The 22,549-nt window shown below is 40.5% G+C and overlaps 1 protein-coding gene across 1 annotated transcript; it reads left to right on the top strand.

Annotated features, from left to right (window-relative positions):
* LOC139154229 (vomeronasal type-2 receptor 26-like) lies at positions 1-21,738 on the top strand. Its single transcript, XM_070728658.1, has 7 exons — positions 1-214; positions 5,876-6,065; positions 9,695-9,872; positions 12,145-12,999; positions 14,312-14,539; positions 19,605-19,731; positions 20,816-21,738. Exons 1-7 carry the CDS (start codon positions 1-3, stop codon positions 21,736-21,738), a joined length of 2,715 nt encoding a protein of 904 aa, XP_070584759.1.
* The last annotated feature ends 811 nt before the right edge of the window (positions 21,739-22,549 follow it).

Here is a 22,549-nt window from a genome sequence, read left to right on the forward strand (position 1 = left end):
ATGGCTGAAGGGGCTGACCCTAGCCTTGGGAAAATTGAAACGAAACTGGATCAATTGCTTCAGATTTTTGGTGTTTTTGAAGAAAGATTTCTGCGAGTGGAAACTGTGTTGGAAAATCTTTCATTAGATATTAGAACAGTTAAAAAAGGAGCAGATGAGTCAGCTGAAAAAATTCAGAATTTAAAGCAACAAGTTAAAAGTCAGGATGAGATTTGTAAGCAATTGAATTATAGACTTGCCAATTTGGAAGAACCGTCAAAGGAGAAGAAATTTATGTCTGCGTGGTTTTAGACCAGATTTTGCTCCAGGCTTGAAATTAGCTGAAGCAATTCTTGGTTGGATGAAAGTGCAGGGCGCCCAAGTTGTTTTTGATGACATAGTGCATGTTCATTGGGGCGTTCCACATAGAAACCGGGAGAGGCAAACAGACATTGTTATGGCCTTGGCCAGTGAGACGAAAGCTGATATTATCTATAAGTATTTGAAAAGTTGTGGCGGCCTTAATCAAGATGGAAACGAGATGGGAGGACTACATGGATGTTTGGACCTGCTGGACGATAAAATCACGAAAGAGAAATGAAAAAGATGGAACTGGTTGCTTGGGAATTGGGACATTGCTAATATGAACTTGCAAATGACTATCATTGTCTGTCCCTCCCTCCTCCTCCCCCCCTCCTGACTCCTGTGCACTTCTATGCACTTTATTGAAGATACACGCCCCCTAGTGGACCGGCTGGGAAAAAACAGCAGCTTTTTAAGACCTTTTTAAGATCTTTTTAAAGTCCTTTAAGATCTAAGACTTATTGCAGCCATACAAAGACACTTCACCTGGACCGACTGACTAACCGATGTTTAACTAACTAATAATTAGTATTAAGATCTGATTTTTACTATTTTACCATTTTTACCATTTTATATTACTAATTATTAATTTTGTGAATTTTTCAATTTCTATTTATATGTATTTATATTGTGCCACATTTTATTAGCTTTTTACTTATTACTAATTTAATCTTTTTTTTTAATATTGGGAGGGTTCGCTAATTAATGGATGATTGGAATGGAGTTAATCTTGTGCATGGAATGAATGATTGGTATGAGTGTGATGGTTGGGGTGGGTGGGAGTACAGTATGGATGAGATGATTGTGAGTAGTATGAATGATAGGTTTGGCCCACCTGACGCTCGGGAGACAGGAGAGGAAGGGGCACCGATCTCTGGGGTGGCAGAGGGCCGGAATATCCCTGTGTTGCTGGGGAGAGGCAGATATGGCGGGGGTCACAGAGCTAGCCGTTCCAGGGGAACGAGAGACCGTTGCTTAATAACGGTCCCTTGTTCCGGCTCTGTGAGCCCAATCTTGGGTACTGGTGATGAGTGTAACTCTGGCCCTGGACTCAGGTTGCTGCTGCTTAATGCCAGGTCGGTGGTCAATAAAGCTCTCCTCATCCGGGATCTGATCCTGGATGAGGAGGCCGACCTGGCATGTATTACTGAAACCTGGCTGGGCCCAGAGGGAGGTGTTCCTCTCTCTGAAATTTGCCCAGCTGGGTTTCAGATATGGCACCAACCTTGACCCCAGGGAAGGGGGGGAGGAGTGGCTATTATAGCCAGGGAGAGCCTTTGCCTACGTGGACTCATTGCTCCGGAAATTGCGGGTTGCGAGTCACTCTTGATGAAGTTGGACTTAGGGGTTCAGGTGGGCTTATTTCTCACGTACCTGCCTCCCAGCTGCGTGTCAAAAGCCCTGCCTGTGCTACTCGAGGAGGTAGCCGGGTTGGCGGTGGAGTTCCCCAGACTTATTGTCTTGGGGGACTTCAAGTAGTACGGGGTCCGACTCATGAGGGGGGGCACGCACCTGACATGGTATTCCTTTCTGAGCAATTGAGCAATGGTCTGAGACTAAGGGGCTTAGAAGCAGTGCCTTTGTCATGGTCAGACCATTTTCTACTACAGCTTGACTTCCTGGCTCCAATCCTTCCCCGCAGGGAGGCGGAACCAATGAAGATGTTCCGCCCCAGACGCCTGATGGACCCAGAGGGCTTTCAGATGGTGCTTGGGGTTATTCCAGAGGCACTCATCCACAGTTCGGCGGAGTCTCTTGCGGAGGCCTGGAATACGGCTGCTGCGGAGGCTCTCGACCGGATTGCGCCTTTGCGACCTCTCCGTGGCGCTAGACCCCGTAGAGCCCCATGGTTCAACGAGGAGCTCCGGGAGTTCAAACGCCAAAAGAGACGTCTAGAGAAGCGATGGAGGAAGAGCAGGTCTGAATCTGATCGAACACTTGTAAGAGCTTTTATTAAGACTTACAAAGTGGCGCTCAAGGCGGCAAGATGCGCGTACCATGCCGCCTTGATTGCATCAGCGGAATCCCGCCCGGCCGCTCTGTTTAGGGTGACCCGCTCCCTTCTTAACCAGGGGGGAGTTGGGGAGCCCTTGCAGAGTAGTGCCGAGGAGTTTAACACGTTTTTCGCTGATAAAGTCGCTCAGATCCGGGCCGACCTCGACTCCAATTGTAAAACAGAGTCGACTGACAATGAGTCAGTCGAGGTGACTGGGGCACGTACTTGTCCACCTGTCTGGGAAGAGTTTGATCTGGTGACACCTGATGAAGTGGACAAGGCCATTGGAGCTGTGAGTTCCGCCACCTGTTTACTGGATCCGTGTCCCTCCTGGTTGGTCTCGGCCAGCAGGGAGGTGACACGGAGCTGGGCCCAGGAGATTACCAACGCTTCCTTGGGGAGGGGAGTTTTTCCATCACTCTATAAAGAAGCGCTTGTGCGCCCCCTCCTCAAGAAGCCTTCCCTGGACCCAGCCGTACTCAACAACTATCGTCCAGTCTCCAACCTTCCCTTCATGGGGAAGGTTGTCGAGAAGGTGGTGGCACTCCAGCTCCAGCGGTCCTTGGAAGAAGCCGATTATCTAGGTCCCCAGCAGTCGGGCTTCAGGCCCGGTTACAGCACGGAAACCGCTTTGGTCGCGTTGATGGATGATCTCTGGCGGGCCCGGGACAGGGGTTTATCCTCTGTCCTGGTGCTCCTTGATCTCTCAGCGGCTTTCGATACCATCGACCATGGTATCCTTCTGCACCGGTTGGAGGGGTTGGGGGTGGGAGGCACTGTGCTTCAGTGGTTCTCCTCCTACCTCTCTGGCCGGTCGCAGTCGGTGTTAGTGGGGGGTCAGAGGTCGACTCCGAGGTCTCTCCCTTGTGGAGTACCTCAGGGGTCGGTCCTCTCCCCCTTGCTATTTAACATCTACATGAAACCGCTGGGTGAGATCATCCAAGGACATGGGGTGAGGTATCATCAATATGCCGATGATACCCAGCTTTACATCTCCACCCCATGCCCAGTCAACGAAGCGGTGGAAGTGATGTGCCGGTGCCTGGAGGCTGTTGGGGCCTGGATGGGTGTCAACAGACTCAAGCTCAACCCGGATAAGACGGAGTGGCTGTGGGTTTTGCCTCCCAAGGACAATCCCATCTGTCCGTCCATTACCCTGGGGGGGGGGATTACTGACCCCCTCAGAGAGGGTCCGCAACTTGGGCGTCCTCCTCGATCCACAGCTCACATTAGAGAACCATCTTTCAGCTGTGGCGAGGGGGGCGTTTGCCCAGGTCCGCCTGGTGCACCAGTTGCGGCCCTATCTGGACCGGGACTCATTGCTCACAGTCACTCATGCCCTCATCACCTCGAGGTTCGACTACTGTAATGCTCTCTACATGGGGCTACCTTTGAAAAGTGTTCGGAAACTTCAGATCGTGCAGAATGCAGCTGCGAGAGCAGTCATGGGCCTACCCAGGTATGCCCATGTTTCACCATCACTCCGCAGTCTGCATTGGCTGCCGATCAGTTTCCGGTCACAATTCAAAGTGTTGGTTATGACCTTTAAAGCCCTTCATGGCACTGGACCAGAATATCTCCGAGACCGCCTTCTGTCGCACGAATCCCAGCGACCGATTAGGTCCCACAGAGTGGGCCTCCTCCGGGTCCCGTCAACTAAACAATGTCGGTTGGCGGGCCCCAGGGGGAGAGCCTTCTCTGTGACGGCACCGACTCTCTGGAACCAACTCCCCCCGGAGATCAGAACAGCCCCTACTCTTCCTGCCTTCCGTAAACTCCTCAAAACCCACCTTTGCCGTCAGGCATGGGGAAACTAAACATCTTCCCCTGGGCACGTTGAATTTATATATGGTATGCTTGTGTGTGTGTATGTTAGTATAGGGGTTTTTCTTAAATTTATAATATTTTAATTAAATTGGATTATGTATTGGATTGTCTTTTCACTTGTTGTGAGCCGCCCCGAGTTTTCGGAGAGGGGCGGCATACAAATCCAAATAATAAATAAATAAATAAATAAATAAATAAATAAATAAATAAGAGTTCTTAGAGTTTTCTCCTGGGAAACTTTGAGAGCAAGAGCTGCTTTACGGTTTTGCTGGTTGTTTTAGTTTTAATAGTAATGGATTTTGGGTTTTTTTAATTATTAATTTCTTTTAATAAAAAAGAAGGGATTTTTTTCTTTTTATTTATTTATTTATTTATTTATTTATTCATTCATTCATTCATTTATAATTCTATGCCTCCCAATCCCAAGAGGACTGCCGCTCAGACACTATACTTTTCCGCCCACACCGGAAAAAAAAGAGGGAACATTGATAGAGGGCAAATCTAATATATTAAAAGAGATACAGCTAAAAACCCTATGTAAAAACCCTAGTCACCCAATCACACCATGCATCACATTTATTGGTCAGAGGAGCAAGATCTAATTGCCCCAGGCCTCGTGGCATAGGTGAGTCTTAAGACTCTTGCGGAAGATGATGAGGGCGGGGGCAGTATGAGTCTCTGGGGGGAGCTGATTCCAGAGGGCTAGGCCCCCCACAGAGAAGTCTCTTCCCCTAGGCCCTACCAAACGACATTGTTTGGTTGACGGGACCTGGAGAAGGCCAACTCTGTGTGACCTAACCGACCACTGGGATTTATGTGACAGAAGGTGGTTCCGTAAGTAATCTGTGTATAAAATGAGTATATTGAAGTATTTTTGTGCCATTCAGAAATTGGGAAGTGATGGTTGGGGGAAGCTGATTTGTCTCTTGTTGCTTCATGTCAGTTTTGTCTCATTTCCAAATCATAATCAATATACAGTAAAAGCAATATTCATGTAAAGAAATCTGAAGAAATTTTCCCTTCCCCTTCCTTTCTTTTTGAAGCTACAACTAGATTATGGATCATTATCATGCTATCAGTAAACAACAGATTACTGAAACTCTTGGTATGATGCTTGCATAAATGTAAACAGCCTATTCCATTGGGCTTTTTGATTTCTCCATTATATTTACCAATTTGACCAGGTTTATTTCAACTACATCTCATAACCCAAAGGGAACACTTGTACTCATTCTGACATCAATAATCTCTTAGGTTTCTTGTTATTTTTCTGAAATATGCAAAACATTTCTACAAAACATTTCAACAGCATGAATATGTTTTCTTGTTTATGATTTAGTGGGTTTTTTCCTTATAATTATTGCAACTATTCATTTAAGAAGAATAACTTCTGAGTGATTCTGAGTTAGATCTGAGTTAGATCTAGAACCACTAGAACGGAAACAACATGGGAAAAGCAAAAGTATTTTGGGGGAGGGTAGTGGGTGAAATACAGTGTCATTAATATTCCTTGGAGTATTCTAAGTTGGGAATAAGCTAGAAAGGATTCTATGAGTCTCACCACCAGATAGTATTTAGTTCAAAGAGCTATTCACTCAGTCACCACATGGACTTCTATATTAAACTGACTGATGGATGCTAGTATAGTAGAAATGGCTTAAAAAAGAACTGTTTCATACAGGATGGTGGTGTTTGAGATATTGGTTTTAGTGTTTTTGCCCCAAATTGTATGCAAAATTCCCAGTACTAAATGCAGGATTGGTGAGCCTCTGCCTATTCTTCATAAGCAATACCAACCAGGAGACCTGATCATTGTAGGTATTTTATCTAAGATCTACATAATCTGTTCCATGATGGACTTCACTGAAGCACCCTCTAGTCATCTCTTTGATGACATTCTGTAAGTTTCTTTCAAACAAATACATCTGACCGCACCAAGCCAACATTGTCTGATCCAGGCATCTAAACAGGATCTAGCTTGGCTTGGAGCTACCTGAGAATTTTGATTAGGTTAGGGAGCAAAACATAAATCAAAATGATAGAAGAAGACAAAGGTAAGTGATTAATGTAAGGTTTTGAAAAGACCTGCATGAATGCGATTACCAAATTTAAGCTCAATTTAAGATTCTGTATGATTCATATGCACTAAATAATAATTTGTATTGCTAGACCTGCTTTTGTCTGCTGTTAACTGCATTCCATTAAAAAAATCATTGTTGTATATTATCTGGTCTTTGATGAATGACATTTTATGCATTTGTATTCCTTTGCTACCATTTTCTTCAGAATAATTAATTAGGCAGTAAATTTTAAACATCTATAGGTCGAGAACAAACATTTCATTTTATTTTAAGTATTTTATTAGCACAAATGCTAACATTTCTTTAGAAAATAACCCATCCATTGATAAAGTGAGACAAGAGAGTGACATACACTCTCAAGTGTGCAGTAAGAAGATATTATGCTAAAATGTTTAAAACCTGTACTATAAAGTAATGCTAGAACTAGTAGTATTGTAGATCACAAACTCCTTGTATCTAATTCTGATATTGAGCTAAAGAGAAAGCTGAGTTGAGCAAGATAGTTATCTTATTCAACCAAGTCTTACAAAGAAGGTTGAGAGCTTCTACTGACAAAAAGCAGCAATGAAAATCCTCCTCTTGATTTTCAATTTCTGATTTTATTCCCATGATAGTACTAATAAAATAGAGATAAAGACATTTGCATAGTTATCTGAAATTGATTTCCATAATCAGGTGGGAATAGCATTAAAGATAAATGCTGATTTCTCTCTAGTGAGGGACAAATATTTACTACTATCTATTAGATATATGTGATCAATTTGGCACCAAATGAAGCTACTATCTTTTAGATATATATGATCAGTTTGGCACCAAATGAAGCTTCCATGTTAATTCAATGGACTTCCAAGATGGACATCCTGTATATGTTTAAAAATTTATAAATAGCTTTTAAACAAGAATCAGAATCCTGTTGGCTCACGTTAATATGCATTTTTTAAAACAACAAAACAATACAAGTGGATCACAATTACTCTTTGAACAAGGTGATATTAACAAAGATACCAAGTTGTATATAATATAAGTCAAAATTCAGTTAGCATGAGGCTATGCTAGTAGAGTGGTACCTCTAGTTAAGAACGCCTCTACTAAAGAACATTTTTAGATAAGAACCGGGTGTTCAAGATTTTTTTGCCTCTTCTTAAGAACCATTTTCTACTTAAGAACCCAAGCCCGGAAAAATTTCCCAGGAAATTTGAGAGCGACATGAACCATTTCACTGTGATGAATCTCTTGCGCTACCTCCCATACACCTGGCGCAAGGTTGCCTCCTGGAGCATCTGGGCATGGAAAGGCAAAATGGGGCACTTGGCCCTGGGCAGATCAACTTGGCTTCAGCCAAACCGAGGAATCACCACAGTGAAGGAAAGATGCCGGCTACAAAGCAAGCGAGCGAGCGAGAGGAGAGGGGAGCCCTTCAGCATGGGAAGAGGAAGCAGGTAGCAGCAGCAGCAGCAGTCACCGTTTGGTCAAAGGAGCGGGAAGTTCCCCCTTCTTGCCCACCTGGGATTCTCTCTTTGGCGCAGTATATGGGAGGTGCATGTTCCTCCCTGCCACCTCAGAGTCCCTCTTTTTTTTTAAGCCTTAAAGTTTTGGATTTTTTTGATTCCCCTCACCTTACCTTCTTCCTTCCGCAGCGACTGTTCTCCTCCTCATCTTCCTCCTCCTCCTCCTCCCACCCAAATTCCAAGCTTTTATTTCTTTCCTAATGGTTTTATTTGATTTTACATTGATTTATATGGGAAAAATTGCTTCTACTTAAGAACCTGGTCATGGAACGACTTAAGTTCTTAAGTAGAGGTACCACTGTATAGGCATAGTTGAGGGTTTAAGGTGTCAATTATTGTGTTTGCAAAATGGAATAGAGGACATTTCCATTTGTGAAAAGCTCAAAAAAGAAGAGTCTCCTTTTGAAAAGCTACAACAGAGTTTATGACATTATTATCCTTCAACTTGTTCTTTGTTCACTTTATTTATTTTTAAATATTTATGAGTTTATAATATTAGAGAAACATTAGGACAGGGACAGATGGAACAATAGGCACGCGGTGCACTTATGCATGCCCCTTATCATGATCATTGTGATCATCAGGAGGATCATCACAATGAAAACCTATTTCGTTTTTGTCTTGGGTAACATCTGTGAAAAAAATTCAGGTGCTCAGGTATGAAAATGTGCCGCTAAATCACTATACTTTTCTGCACACACCGAAAAAAAATTAGAGGAAACATTGACCACAGACTTCAATGGATAGTTAGAACTGCAGGGAAAAAAAACAATTGCTACCAGCCTGTCTTCCATTGAGGACCTGTATACTGCATGAGTCAGAAAGAGGGCTGTGAAAATATCTACAGACCGCTCACATCCTAGACATAAGCTGTTTCAACTTCTTCCTTCAACACAACACTATAGGGTATTGCATGCCAAAATAACTAGACAGAAGGACAGTTCCCATTCCCATGCTATCATTCTGCTAAACAACTAATTCCTACAGCACTGAAAACTACCTAGGAGGAATGTATTACAATTATCCTTCTCATCTTTCCTATTAACTTTCCTTTTACCTTTCCTGTTACGTTTCTTTTCCTATTTCCTTATCTTTTTATGACTATGGCTTTGTTGCTTGTATCTTACAATTTGCAATAATTGTTTTATTTTGAATTCTAATATGATTTATGTTGATTACTTATTTAGTATCCTATGACTATCACTAAGTGTTGTACCTTATGATTTATGATGGATGTATTTTATGATGATGATCATGATTTATTACTTGCAGCTTGTGTGTACACTGAGAGCTTACATTTGGAAACATTAAACTGCAGTTTCCATTGCTTTGACCATTTATCTAGTAAAGCTAAATCATTTACCATATTACAGATGCCTCCAGGAATATCAATCCTATTGCACACTTTAGAGTCATCGGCAAATAGGCAAACCTTCCCCTATGCACCAGAGACAAATTCCTTACCCACCTGGACAATAAAGAATTCTATTCTGTTCTATTCATGAGATTTATTAACTATTTCATAGGATTCATTCATCTCGCAAATTGAGATTGTTATCAATATCCCAAATATTTTATTTTTATTTATTATTTATTTATTTATTGGATTTGTATGCTGCCCCTCTCCGAGGACTCGGTGTGACTCACAACATAAAAAAACATAGTAGTATACATCTAAGAATCCAATTAATACAACTAAAAGACTTAAAAACTTCAATATAGTTAAAAAATATTCATCACCATTCACTCTATAACACATACTAAGACATTTGTTGGTCAGCGGGCATCTATAAATGCTGTAAAATAATATGTACTATTCTTTTTAGAGTAATCACATCAATCTATCAGCAATTTCTGGCTTTACAGTTTGCAGTCAAGGAAATTAATGAAAATCCTGAGCTCTTACCTAACCTTACCTTTGGCTTCCATATCTACAATGGCTATTTTAGCCCAAGTTGGACCTATCATGCTTCATTGGAACTGTTCTCTACTCAGGATAGATTTATCCCTAACTACAGCTGTGACATACAGAACAGGCCAACTGCCGTCATCGGAGGACCAACCACTGCAGTTGGGGCTCATATGCCAACCATCCTGTCCCTTTACAAGATGCCACAGGTATACTGCTTGCTTGGAAAGTTGGAATTTAATTTATTCATTCAGTATTTAATGGATTTAGTTATTTTATGATGCAGGATCCAATCTGGATTGTTCACTGGAACTAAAGATTTTGTTTTCTGAGCTTTTGGACTTATGCTGGAGCCCATCTTCAGGGAACTTCTCTGGCTGCTTTAAGCTGTTCTGTTTTATGGTCACTGTTGTCTGTAGCTTTTTAGATGTAAATTGTTTTGTTGTAGGCTGGCTATTATTTTCTTGGCTGTTGTTTTCTTGTGCAGCAAAAGCCCCCACCTCCTAAGTAATTGATAAGCTCATGGTAAATCAGCACTCCTGTTGGTTTCAATCATTTCCCTGTCTGTCTTTGTGCCTGCTTTTCCAACTATCTTAGTAACTGCAAAATTGAATATATGCCTTGCTTATTGCAATGTGAGGCTCCCAATGAGTTTGGGTCCCCTTGTCTGACTACTCACTTGGGTTCCTGCAGTCTGTTGGTTAGCTTCCTCTGTCCTACATACTGTCTTACATAGTCACAGGGGCAATCCATGTAGGGGGTCTGGTAGATTTCATTGGAAGTATCTCTCATCTCCAAGCAAACTTTACAGTTCATAATTTGTCCTTGTATGGTAGCCTCTGGCACTGTTCGATCTAAGCTGCATGCGTGCATGCAAGCGCACCCCAAAACACCCCCCCTGCACACCCTTTTCCAAGGGTGCACAAGGAGCCACGGCTGCTCCCGCCCCCCAGCACCTCCAGCCCCCTCGCGCCTCTGGCTTCTCGACACTTCCCCCCCACCTGCCCGCCCAATCCACCTCTGTGTGTGTGTGAGAGAGAAAGCATTAGAGAGAGAGAGAGAAAGAGAGAGAGAGAGAAAGCAAGAGAGAGAGAGAGAAAGAAAACCAGAGAGAGAAAGAGAACAAGAGAGAGAGAGAGAGAGAGAGATAGAAAGGAGAGAGGGAAACAGAAAGTGAGAAAAAAGAGAGAGAGCAACAGGGGGAGAGAGAGAGAGAGAGAAAGCAAGCAAGAGAGAGACAGAAAGAAAGAGAGAGAGAGAGAAGATAGGAAGGAAGAGAGAGAGAGAGTGAGAGAGAGCAAGAAAGCAAGAGTGAGAGAGAGAAAGCAAGAGAGAGAGAAGAGTGACTACATAGATAGATGTTATTTATGGCAATGTATCCCTAACCACGTCCTTCAAGTATTCCAAAGGTGTACTCATTACCACTGTGACAGAGTCTATTCTATCTGCTAATAGTCATCTTCTTTTTCTCTTGCGTTCCATGTTATCCAGCATTAGAGTCTTCTCCAGAAAGCTAGGTCTTTATATAAGGTGGCCAAAATAGAATATTTGAATCTGATCATTTGTATCCAATTTCTTATGATGATCCATTTGTTTGTTTGTTTTCTTGGCTCTCCATGTTATTCACAACATACATTCTGCCTTATTCATATGATGCAAAAAACAAAAAATCACTTCCACAGAATGCATATTGGATAGTTTAATAGATTGTCTGGGGCAAGCTTGGTTGCTGATTAGTTTCCGGTCACAAGTGTTGGTAATGACCTATAAAGCCCTACATGGCATTGGACCAGAATACCTTCGGAATCGTCTTCTGCCGCATGTATCCCAGCGACCGATTAGGTCCCACAGAGTTGACCTTCTCCAGGTCCCGTTGACTAAACAATGTCATCTGGCGGGCCCCAGGGGAAGAGCCTTCTCTGTGGCAGCCCCAGCCCTCTGGAATCAACTCCCCCCGGAGATCAGAACCACCCCCACCCTCCTTGCCTTTCATAAATTACTGAAGACCCACGTATGTCATCAGGCATGGGGAAACTGAGCCCCTGGGTTCATATTATTTATGTATGGTATGCGTTGTATGGTTTTAATAATGGGCTTTTAGATGTTTTTTAAATGTATTAGATTTATTTACATTGTTATTATTGTTGTGAACTGCTCCGAGTCTCCAGAGAGGGGCGGCATACAAATCTAATAAATTAAATTAAGCTATCTAGCAGATTAGTTTTGTTTGTTCAGTTTTGCCTAAGGAGCAATGCACTACTGTACAAACTAGACATTTGTTTTATAGGTAAATTCCAAATCATCAAAGCCTAGAAAGAATGTAGGAACATTCTGGTCCATTAATATGCCCTAAATTCCTGCATAAAGTATGGCTGGATTCAAACTTTGAAATGGGAATTTGAGTTTTATTTATACACTTAGGGCACTTCAAAAAAATATGAAACTAAATATGCACCCTCTCAACCCATTATTTCTATTTAGATCATATATAGCTATACTCCAGATAGAAGAGGAAAAAAGGAAATTGTTTTACACCTACAGATGTTCCCAAATATCAACTATCAGTGCAAAGGAATTCTTCAATTGCTACTGCACTTTAAATGGACATGGATTGGTATAATTTCTCCAAAGACTGAGAATAGTGAGAGGTTTGTACATGATGTAGTTGCCATGTTTGTCCAAAGAGGTATTTGCTTTGATTTCATTGAAGAAATTCCCTCAACAACATATTCAAATAGCATTTTTGACTTTATGGAAGATGGGATTAAAACATACAATGTGATTATGAGAAGCACCACTAATGTAGTAATAATCCATGGGGAAATGGATGACATGGTTTTTTTCAGAACATTCCCCATTATTTCCAGATTGCAAGGAATAGAGCTATGGACAAAAGTTAAAGTCTGGATTATGACAGCACAAATAGAATTCATTTCACTTCCCTTTGTAAAAAATGAGGAGATAGACTTCATCCATGGTGCCCTCTCTTTTGCAATTCATTCAAACAAAGTATCCGGATTCCGGGAATTTGTTCAGACGAGGAACCCTGACTTTGACAAAGAGGATAGCTTTATCAAGCTTTTTTGGAAAAATGCATTTGAATGTTCATTCTCCAACTCCATGATAAATGAAGAAGTCAGGTGCACTGGAAAGGAGAGACTGGAGACTCTTCCAACATCGGTGTTTGAAATGGATATGGTGGGCCACAGCTACAGCATCTACAATGCAGTCTACTTGGTAGCACATGCTTTGCGTGCCATGCTGTCATCTGCTGTCACATTCAGAACAGAAAACTACAAAGCCAAACTCTTCTTTATGAAACAACAATTCTGGAAGGTAAAATCCTAAACCAGGGCTTCATCATTGTGTTTGACCTTAGGGGACTGGGGTGGGCATGGCCAGTTTGCTATCACTCGTGTTGGGGACACAGGTGGTGGCCTGAGTACTTGGCCAGTGAAAACGGGCTCCCAAGCTCTCTTTATGGCTGCAAAGGCCTCTTCAATCCTCTGTCAGTGAAAATGGAACTCACAAGGGCTGCCCACGGGCTGCTCCCAAGTTCCATTTTTGCTGGCAGAGGTAATGCGGGCCAATCCTTTGCTGTTTCTAGGGTGGTCCTGTGGGCCAGATCTAAGCACCCTGTGGGCCAGATCTAAGAAAACTTTGGGCCAGATCAGGCCCCCGGTCCTTGAGTTTGACACTCTCCTAAAGCAACAAAATTCAAAAGCTTTATCAGATTTATATCTATCTATCTATCTATCTATCTATCTATCTATCTATCTATCTATCTATCCATCCATCCATGCTTTATCTACTGCTTATTAATATGAGTAAGAGTCTAGAAAGTTGTAATATATTTTTGAGAAATCAATTACCGTATTTTTCAGGTTATAAGATATACTGGAGTATAAGATGCTCCTTACTTTTGGGGGAGGAAAATAGGGGGGGGGGAATCTACCTGCCAGATATTCATCTGGCTAGCATCCTTAGTCTGTTTAGCTTCAACACATTATTTATCCTCTGGTTATGGCAGAAAAAAACTTTTTCAGAGGAAGTAGGAAGCCAGGAAGTTCATTAGCACCAAGTTAGGCTGGAAAAAAAAGTTTAGGAAAAGCTAAATTAAGAGTATAAGATGCACCCACATTTTCAGCCTCTTTTAGGGAGGAAAAGGGTGCATTTTATAATCTGAAAAATAAGGTAATGTAAGTCAATAGATTCATGCACTTATCTGGTCTATAAAATTGACATGTTCTAATTTCTTTAGAATATAGAACTTACTTTAGTAATTTTATTTTAAAATGCTCTCCCATATTAGCCAATATTAATTTAGCATTTAGCATTTAGCATAATAATACTTTCTCAAACACAATTCAAATCACGGATGTTTTAAATAATTATTAAATAATAATTGGGACTACCTAAAAGCAAATTAAAATTATTATTTTGCAACTGTACGTCTTACTGTATTTAAAAAATAATAACTCAATTAACATGAATTAATTCATAATATGCTTTGTCAACTAGTTGATGTCCTTCTTAAAATTTTGAAAGGATTTATTATCTTTCTCAAAGGGAAAATTACATTATTTTTTGTGCTACTTGGTATATTTATCTAGTTTTTCTTTTTTTTAAAAAATGTTTTTCAACTTAGCTCAACCACTTTATGAGAAGGATCTCTTTTAACAATGATGTAGGAGATATGATTTCCTTCAATCAGAATGGTGAATTAGAGGGTGGATTTGATATTGTAAATTGGATTACTTTCCCAAACCGGTCTTTCCTGCGAGTGAGAGTTGGAGAGGTAGATCACATGGAATCCAAAAAAGAAATATTCTCTTCTTCTGAGAAATCGATTGTGTGGCCAAGGAGATTTAACCAGGTATGCCACAGAAGTTAAATTCAACTATGTCTGATAATTATTCCACTAATGAAACCAGAAGTGGGTTCCTACTGGTTCAGGCAGGTTCTATAGAATCTAATGCTAAATGACTTTTTTCATGTCAGTGAGAAATTCTAGTGCATTCTTCTTTTAACAGAAAAAGCTTCTGTAGAATGCTTTTCAACATTGTTTTGTGTCTCCCCCACCTTATCTTATATGTACTCACATATCCCTTTTAATTATATGTTATAATTACAGTTGCAACAATTAAAAATCCCTAAAAATACCCTAAAAAGTAGAAAACAAAAAAGTAGAAGTATGGAAAAAGTAGAAATGAAAAGATATGTGTATGTATATATCAAGAGTGAAATTCAGCAGCTTCTGACAGATTCTGGAGAACCGGTAGTGAAAATTTTGAATAGTTTGGAGAACTGGCAAATATCATGTTTGGTTGGCCCCAGAGTGGGGTGAGAATAGAGATTTTGCAATATTCTTCCCCTGTCAAGTCCAACAAGTCACATCCACCAAGCCACATCACATCATGTCCCCAAACCATGCCCACAGAATTGGTAGTTTAAAAAAAGGGACTCTACTACTGGTGTGTGTGTGTGTTTAAGGAAATCATTAAAAAAGTTTCCAAGTCGGTCTCTGATTAGCACTTGCCCAGACGGGAATCATCAAAGATCCTATCTACATTACACCATTCCCCCTCCACAAACCCTCTTTTCACCACACCAGCTTTGACTTAATAAAATAAGTTATTAAACTGAAATAACAATATCCGAGGACATTCAGAAGAAGGGAAAATAACATTGCAGCCTTAGATAGATTTATCATCAGAAGTGGGATTCACATACTTTCCCTAATGGTTCACCCAGGACCACAATTGCGATAGAGCATGTGCGCCTTCTCCCTTCACTCGCACACATGCCTTCTGTGCATGCTTTCTCTGTATGCGCTTTGCTCTCTCTTGCATCTTGCCATCTAGCTTGAAAATATACCTAAATAGGATGGCATAGCGCTGGGACGCATGTCACAGGTCGCTATTATTGGTTCACATGAACTGGTCTAAACAGTTCAATACCACTTCTGCATATCATTCCTTGGGGAAAACAGAAAGTAAACAAACAAAACCAGAGTAGTTCATAGCCATTGTCAAACCATGCAAACTACTACACCAATGCATCCTTTCTTAGTTTTCATTAAGTTTTCATTAACATCCTACCATCATGCTTCCTCTGCACAGTCACTCTTTCTCTTTGTCTTGCTATCTGTCTCACCTGCCCCATTCTGTTTCTCTAATTAGCACTGAAATAAACAGAGCTAGGCATTCGGAATCTTCATAGTTTATTGTTGAGCTACAGGAGTAACATTGTCTCACCAGCGGTTACAACATAATTGGCAAACAAAGCAAACGGCTCTGGGTTATTGTTCTTAAACCCCCTTGGCTTCCCGCCCAAAGTAACTGCCAGTAATTCAAATCTCCCACTCAGCAAACAGCCAATCAGTATCCATATTTAAATCCCAAACTATTTACATATTGGTCATTGCATATTCAACACCCATCCCCTCTTAGTTCAGTAAAGGTTAATCAGTAAGCCACATGACAAAATTGTCCAATCGACTGGGTCTGCGCACCTCCTATTCTGACCTGCGCAGATCAGTCAAGTCCTGGAGATCAGGGGAAGAGGAGGTCAGTTCGTCAGTGACTTCGCTGACTATCCCTGGCCTGCTTGGTGGGACGTACCCATGTGTTGAGTCCACAGACATGCCGCCGGCCTCCTCAGGAGCCACTCCTGCAACTCTGGAAAATCCCCGGTGGTTTGGTAAGTACAAGTCTATATCTATGTTTCCTGCTTTGTGGTGTACTTGTTGATTTGTCCGTCGGTTGGTACTCCCTGTGGGGAGTGAAGTAGTACAGTTTTGATTAAAATCCACAGTTTGTTGTTGTTGGAGGGTTGCCGGTTCCAGGCGCCTCCTTAAATGTGCCGCTTCCATGTGCAGCCATCCGGCCATCCTCCAAAAAAACAGAATATGTTTTTGGAGCAGTTCGTTATACAATATTCCCCTTAAGCCAATTTAACCCTCCATCAGCAGTTCAGCTGGTCTTTTGTTAGTTACTGAGTTTGGGGTGATGTGCTGTGTGAGGAGAAATTGATCAAGGCGCTCTTGTATTTCCCCTGGGCTTGATCTCCTTAATGCCTCTTTGGCAACTCTAATGTATCTTTCTACCATCCCATTTGCCCAGGGGGAATAAGGGGATTTGAGTGCATGTCTAATGCTCAACTGGTCTAAGAAAAGTTCCATTTGTCTTGAGGTAAATTGTGGCCCATTATCTGATACCACCACATCTGGGCACCCGTGGGTTGCAAACTATCGATGCAAGGCTTTGATGGTGGCACATGTTGTAGTACTCCCCATTGCTATTATCTCTATCCATTTAGAATAGGCATCAACTACTATCAAAAAGGAATGAGACTCTATTGGGCCTTCATAATCTATGTGAATTCTGGACCAAGGCCCTTTTGGTGTTTCCCATTCTACTGGGGAGGTTTTAGGAGGGTTTTGTCTGGATTCTTGGCAGGGGTCACATGTGGCTACCCATTTTTCAATGTCTGAATTTAGGCCTGGCCACCACAAATGTCCTCTGGCTAGGCTTTTAATATGTACCCTATGCAGCATCTCTGAAACTCTGCTCCTCAAGATGGAGGGAATTACAGCTCTGTCCCCCCCATAATATACATCCCCTCAAATATGATAACTCTTGTTGTTTGTTTTTAAAATCCCTGGTGGCTGCATCTGTAATTTTGCCAGGCCATCCTCTTAAAATATAATTTGCAACTTTCTTTAATATTGGGTTTTTCCTGGTATTCTCAGCAACTTATTTGGCCGTGGTTACTGGGTTTTCATACAGTTCAACTAATAATATATCAGAAACTGGAGCAGGGTCAGGTCTACGGCTTGGGGAATTAGGCATCTGCTCAGGCTGTCTGCATGGTTGATTTCTTTCCCCCCTTTATGTTTAAGCGTATAATTGTAGCCTGCTAAGAAAATGGTCCATCTAATTAACCTGGGTGACATAAAAGGAGGAGTGGGTTTATTTTCTGCTAGCAGCCCTAACAATGGTTTATGGTCAGTTACCAATTCAAAGGAGCATCCAAAAACGTAGTTGTGAAATTTCTTCACCCCAGCCGCAAGGGCCAGGCCTTCTTTGTCTAATGGGCTGTAATTTCTTTCTGCTCCTGAAAGTGTTCTAGAAAAATATACTATTGGGGCTTCTGTGCCATTTTGCAAGATATGATTTAGCACAGCTCCCACCCCATACTGAGAAGCATCGCAGGTTAACCTTAATGGTAACATTGTGCTGTATTGAACCACTATGCTCTTTGATGATAGTAATTCTTTTACTTGGATAAAAGCTATGTGTTCTGCTTTCCCCCAAGTACATGGTGTTCCTTTCTGGAGTAGTCTGTGGAGTGGTTCAGCTACTGTGGCCTTCTGTTTCAAAAAAACAGAGTAAAAGTTTAGGAGTCCTAAAAATGCTTGGAGCTCAGTTTTATTCTGGGGCTCAGGGGCTTCCTGTATTGCCTTATTTTATCTTGTGTGAGGTGTATTCCCTCACTATCAATGCAATAACCCAAGAATTCCACACTATCAGTTCCCCATACACACTTGTCTAGCTTGATTTTAAGGTCTTTTTGTTGTAATCTTGTTAATACCTCCCTTATTCTCTTATTTAATTGATTTTGGTTCTCTCCTGAGATTAATATGTCATCAAAATATGGTATGGTCCCTTTAAGGCCAGAGAGTAATCTCTCCATCAGGCTCTGAAATATACCTGGGGCTATGCTAACCCCAAATTGTAATCTTGTGCACTTGAAAGCACCCCTGTGAGTCACTATTGTTTGTGCTAGCGCAGTGTTTTTGTCCACTTGCAGTTGCTGATATGCCTGCGCTAAATCCAGCTTGGCAAATACTCTCCCCTCCCCCCACGAATGGAGCAATTGTTGTACCAAGGGAATTGGATAGGAATGGTGTTGTCATGCCTTATTTAAGGTTGATTTATAGTCAGCACATACTCTCAAGGATCCATCAGGCTTTAAAGGTGTGACTATTGGGGTTTCCCAAGGGGCATGATCAACAGGCACTAATATGCCTTGGGCAATCAATTTATCAATCTGTTGGTCTAATTTAGGCAATAAGGGTAAGGGTACTCTGCAAGGTTAAGGTCTCACTGGGGGTATTTTGGGATCAAATGAAAAGAAAATAGGTGGTCCCTTATACGCTCCTAATGTGCGGTTAAAAACTTCAGGAAATTCTCAAACAAAGTCTGCATAAGCCCAGTTACTTGTATACCCAAAGGTGTCATCCAATGTAATCCCAAAAGCATGTGTCTAGCCCCTGAAACCACTATTAAAGGCAAGTTACATTGTACATCTTAAAAAGAAACAGGCACTATGGTTTTACCCATTATTGGAATACCCCCCCCCCCTTGAAAGTCTTGTATTAAAGCAGTTACAGGCTCCAAATGAGCCTTTTGAATAGCCGGCATATATAGCTTGAGTTTTTCCCATGGCATAATTGAATATTTAGATCCCGTGTCTAACTCCATTTGGTATGGGTGATTGTTAATGTGCACCAGGACAATTATTTTACTAGAGCCGTGTGTTGAGGTGCCATTAATTCTGTAGTCAGTAATCCCAGTTTGTGCTCCTGGTGTAGTTCCCAGCTGCAAAACGCGGAGGGTGATTTTCTCTTGTTTGCCAGGTAGTGCCTTGTTGGCGGGTGGGTGGGTGGGTAGCTGAGTTGGGGGAAAATCATGCTTTGCATGCTTCAGTGATGTGATCCTGGCGGTTGCAGCGGCGGCAAACAGAGTCCCTAAAGGGGCACTTTGGACGTGGATGGTTACCTCAAATATTCACTAATTAACATTAAATATTAGACCATGCCATGACCAATAGGAAAGCAAGATGAGGTAATCTTATAAATATTAAGTCTATCTAATCTGGTCTATTCAGAAGCATTTTCTGACAATCACAAATGTTCTCTTTTTCATTATGGACAGTCCCGGCCACTTTCTCTCTGTAATAAAAAATGTCATTCAGGATATAGTAAGAGCAAATTAGAAGGGAAATCATTTTGCTGTTATGATTGTCTTCAGTGTCCAGAAGGGAAGATTGCCAATCAGGAAGGTAAGAGTTATCCTAATATATTGCCTGAAGTTTGAAGATAGCCCCTCACTTAGCAAATGAATAATTGCTTTTGCTTATGAACTGTATAACACATAGCACTGTTGCTGATAATTATTTTTAGAAAAGTGAATTTTGATTTTGCCTCTCTGCCTTTTGCATTTTCTTAAACTACATCTACTAATATCATAAGCAAGGATTTGCATGCAGATATTGTCTTCTCAACTGTTTTTGTAAAAATAAATAACTACATAATTATTGGGAGTAATTTCAGTTTTTTGAACATATAATTAGAATAAGCAGTCTAACAATAGAATTCTTTAAAGTTGTAATTAAGACCTGCCACTCGGTTAAAAACTGATAGAAGAATAGTCTCCCCCCCCCCCTATTTTCTGGCTAAATTCTATGGGATAGCAATATATGTCTAAAGCAAATGGCCTGAAGATGCAATGAAAAAGATGGAAAAGTTAAAATTTATAATTAAAAAATGGAATACAGTTTAGAAAAGAAAATATATAATCCTGTTAAATATTTCATTTGCTTTTTAAAAATTCTGTGCACTCTATAGCAGCAACAGCTGCCATGAAATAGAATTAGGAATATAAATGATTAGGTGTTTAAAAAGGTGCAAAATAAGATATTGATTTATGAAATATTGAAAATGTATATGTATTTTATTGATATATTTTAAGGTGTCTGTGTTATGTTATAAACATGGAATTTGTGGAAAGGAATAAAAATAAACAATAAACTATGAATATCAATGATTAATAAAGCACAAATTCATAAATAGACAGAACACATTTATGTCTATGTCAACTAGAATGATTAAAATTGATGTTTATCTACAATCAATTATAGGTTCATGAGATACATGACAAGTTATTTTTTTCCCTTTTTTGTTTTCGTGGATGAATAACCTGCCCACATTGGTCTTGGTCATCTCTGACTGCAGAAACTGCAGAATAGAACTTGAGGGAACTTTGTCTTTCAGATTTTAAGTTAGCTGCCACAATGACAGGCTTTTCATTTCTCATTTTAATGTAACTCTAAGACTACCATATTTCTAATCTGATTTTGTTTGCAGACATGAATGACTGTTTGGAATGTCAACAGGATCAGTATCCAAATCAGAATCAGGATTTATGTCTGTTCAAAGTTGTAACATTTTTGATGTATGAAGAAACTTTGGGAATAGTTTTGACCAGTTTTATTCTCTTCTTTTCTTCAATCACAGCCATAGTTCTTTGGATATTTATTAAGCATCAGGACACTCCCATAGTCAAAGCTAACAACCAAACTCTCACCTATATTCTCCTTGTTGCTCTCATGTTATCTTTCCTTTGTTCTTTACTATTCATTGGCCAACCTTCCAAAGTAATGTGTGTCCTTCGTCAAATTGCCTTTGCCATTATATTCTCAGTAGCCATTTCTTGTGTTTTGGCCAAAACCATCATTGTGGTTATAGCTTTCATATCCACCAAGCCAGGTTCTAAGATGACCAAATGGGTTGGAAAAAGACTAGGCTTCTTCATAGTATCTTGCTGCTCCTTTATTGAGGGCATTATATGTGCTACATGGCTTTCAATCTCTCCCCCATTCCCAGATGTTGACATGAGTTCAATGGCAGAAGAAATTGTTCTGGAATGTAATGAAGGATCCACCTACATGTTCTACTGTGTCTTAGGTTATATGGGCTTCCTTGCCTTTGTTAGCTTTACAGTAGCTTTCTTGGCAAGAAAATTGCCTGATGCTTTCAATGAAGCCAAGTTTATCACTCTCAGTATGTTGGCCTTCTGTAGTGTCTGGTTATCCTTTATTCCAACATACATGAGCACAAAAGGAAAATATATGGTTGCTGTGGAGATTTTCTCGATTATAATTTCCAGTGCTGGTTTATTGATTTGTATCTTTTCCCCTAAATGCTACATCATTATGTTGAGGCCTGATCTGAACAAGAAAGAACAGCTAAGAGTGAAAAAAATAAGGCAAGAATATGACACTGAATAGTCTTTTATTTTTTTTCAAAACATATCTAGAGTCCTGTAAGCACTGTGAGCGGTGATGAACTATTTGGAATATATTCCTAAGTGTTTGTGCATAATAATGTTAGAATTATTTATTGACTAGCTTGTAAACAAAATGTTAAACATTGAATTAAATAGAATGCCTTGATGATTTGAACAGCAATTCATTTTCAAACATTCCTTGTAACTTGCAATTCTGGAAAGGACCCTACTAGAATGCTGTAGATCTGGAGGTCAGCAGTTCAAATCTCATCACCGGCTCAAGGTTGACTCAGCCTTCCATCCTTCCGAGGTGGGTAAAATGAGGACCCGGATTGTGGGGGCAATAGGCTGGCTCTGTTAAAAAGTGCTATGGCTAACATGTTGTAAGCCACCCTGAGTCTAAGGAGAAGGGCGGCATAAAAATTGAATAAATAAATAAATAAATAAATAAATAAATAAATAAATAAATAAATAAATAAATGCAGAATTCCCATGGTTTTCATACAAGCTTCCAAGTGCTGTATAAATTATTTTCCATTTCCACACATTCTTTAAAACTGCCAGAAAATCAGAACCTAAGATACCGTACATATTGAGTATAGCTGGTTAGTAATACGTTATCCCAATTTTAAACAATGAACCATTAAACTTTTACTTCTGAATAATAAGGCTTTGACTTTTCTTACCTCATGAACATCAAATTCATAAATAGAAACCAAGTACCTATTGTCAAAGATTGTAAATTTCTAATGTCTGTTGATATGTCTGTATCCAACATTCTCAGTAAATTGAATTTTTGATATAATTGTAAA

The sequence above is a fragment of the Erythrolamprus reginae genome, chromosome Z (assembly GCF_031021105.1).
Source record: "Erythrolamprus reginae isolate rEryReg1 chromosome Z, rEryReg1.hap1, whole genome shotgun sequence".
Lineage (NCBI taxonomy): Eukaryota > Metazoa > Chordata > Lepidosauria > Squamata > Dipsadidae > Erythrolamprus > Erythrolamprus reginae.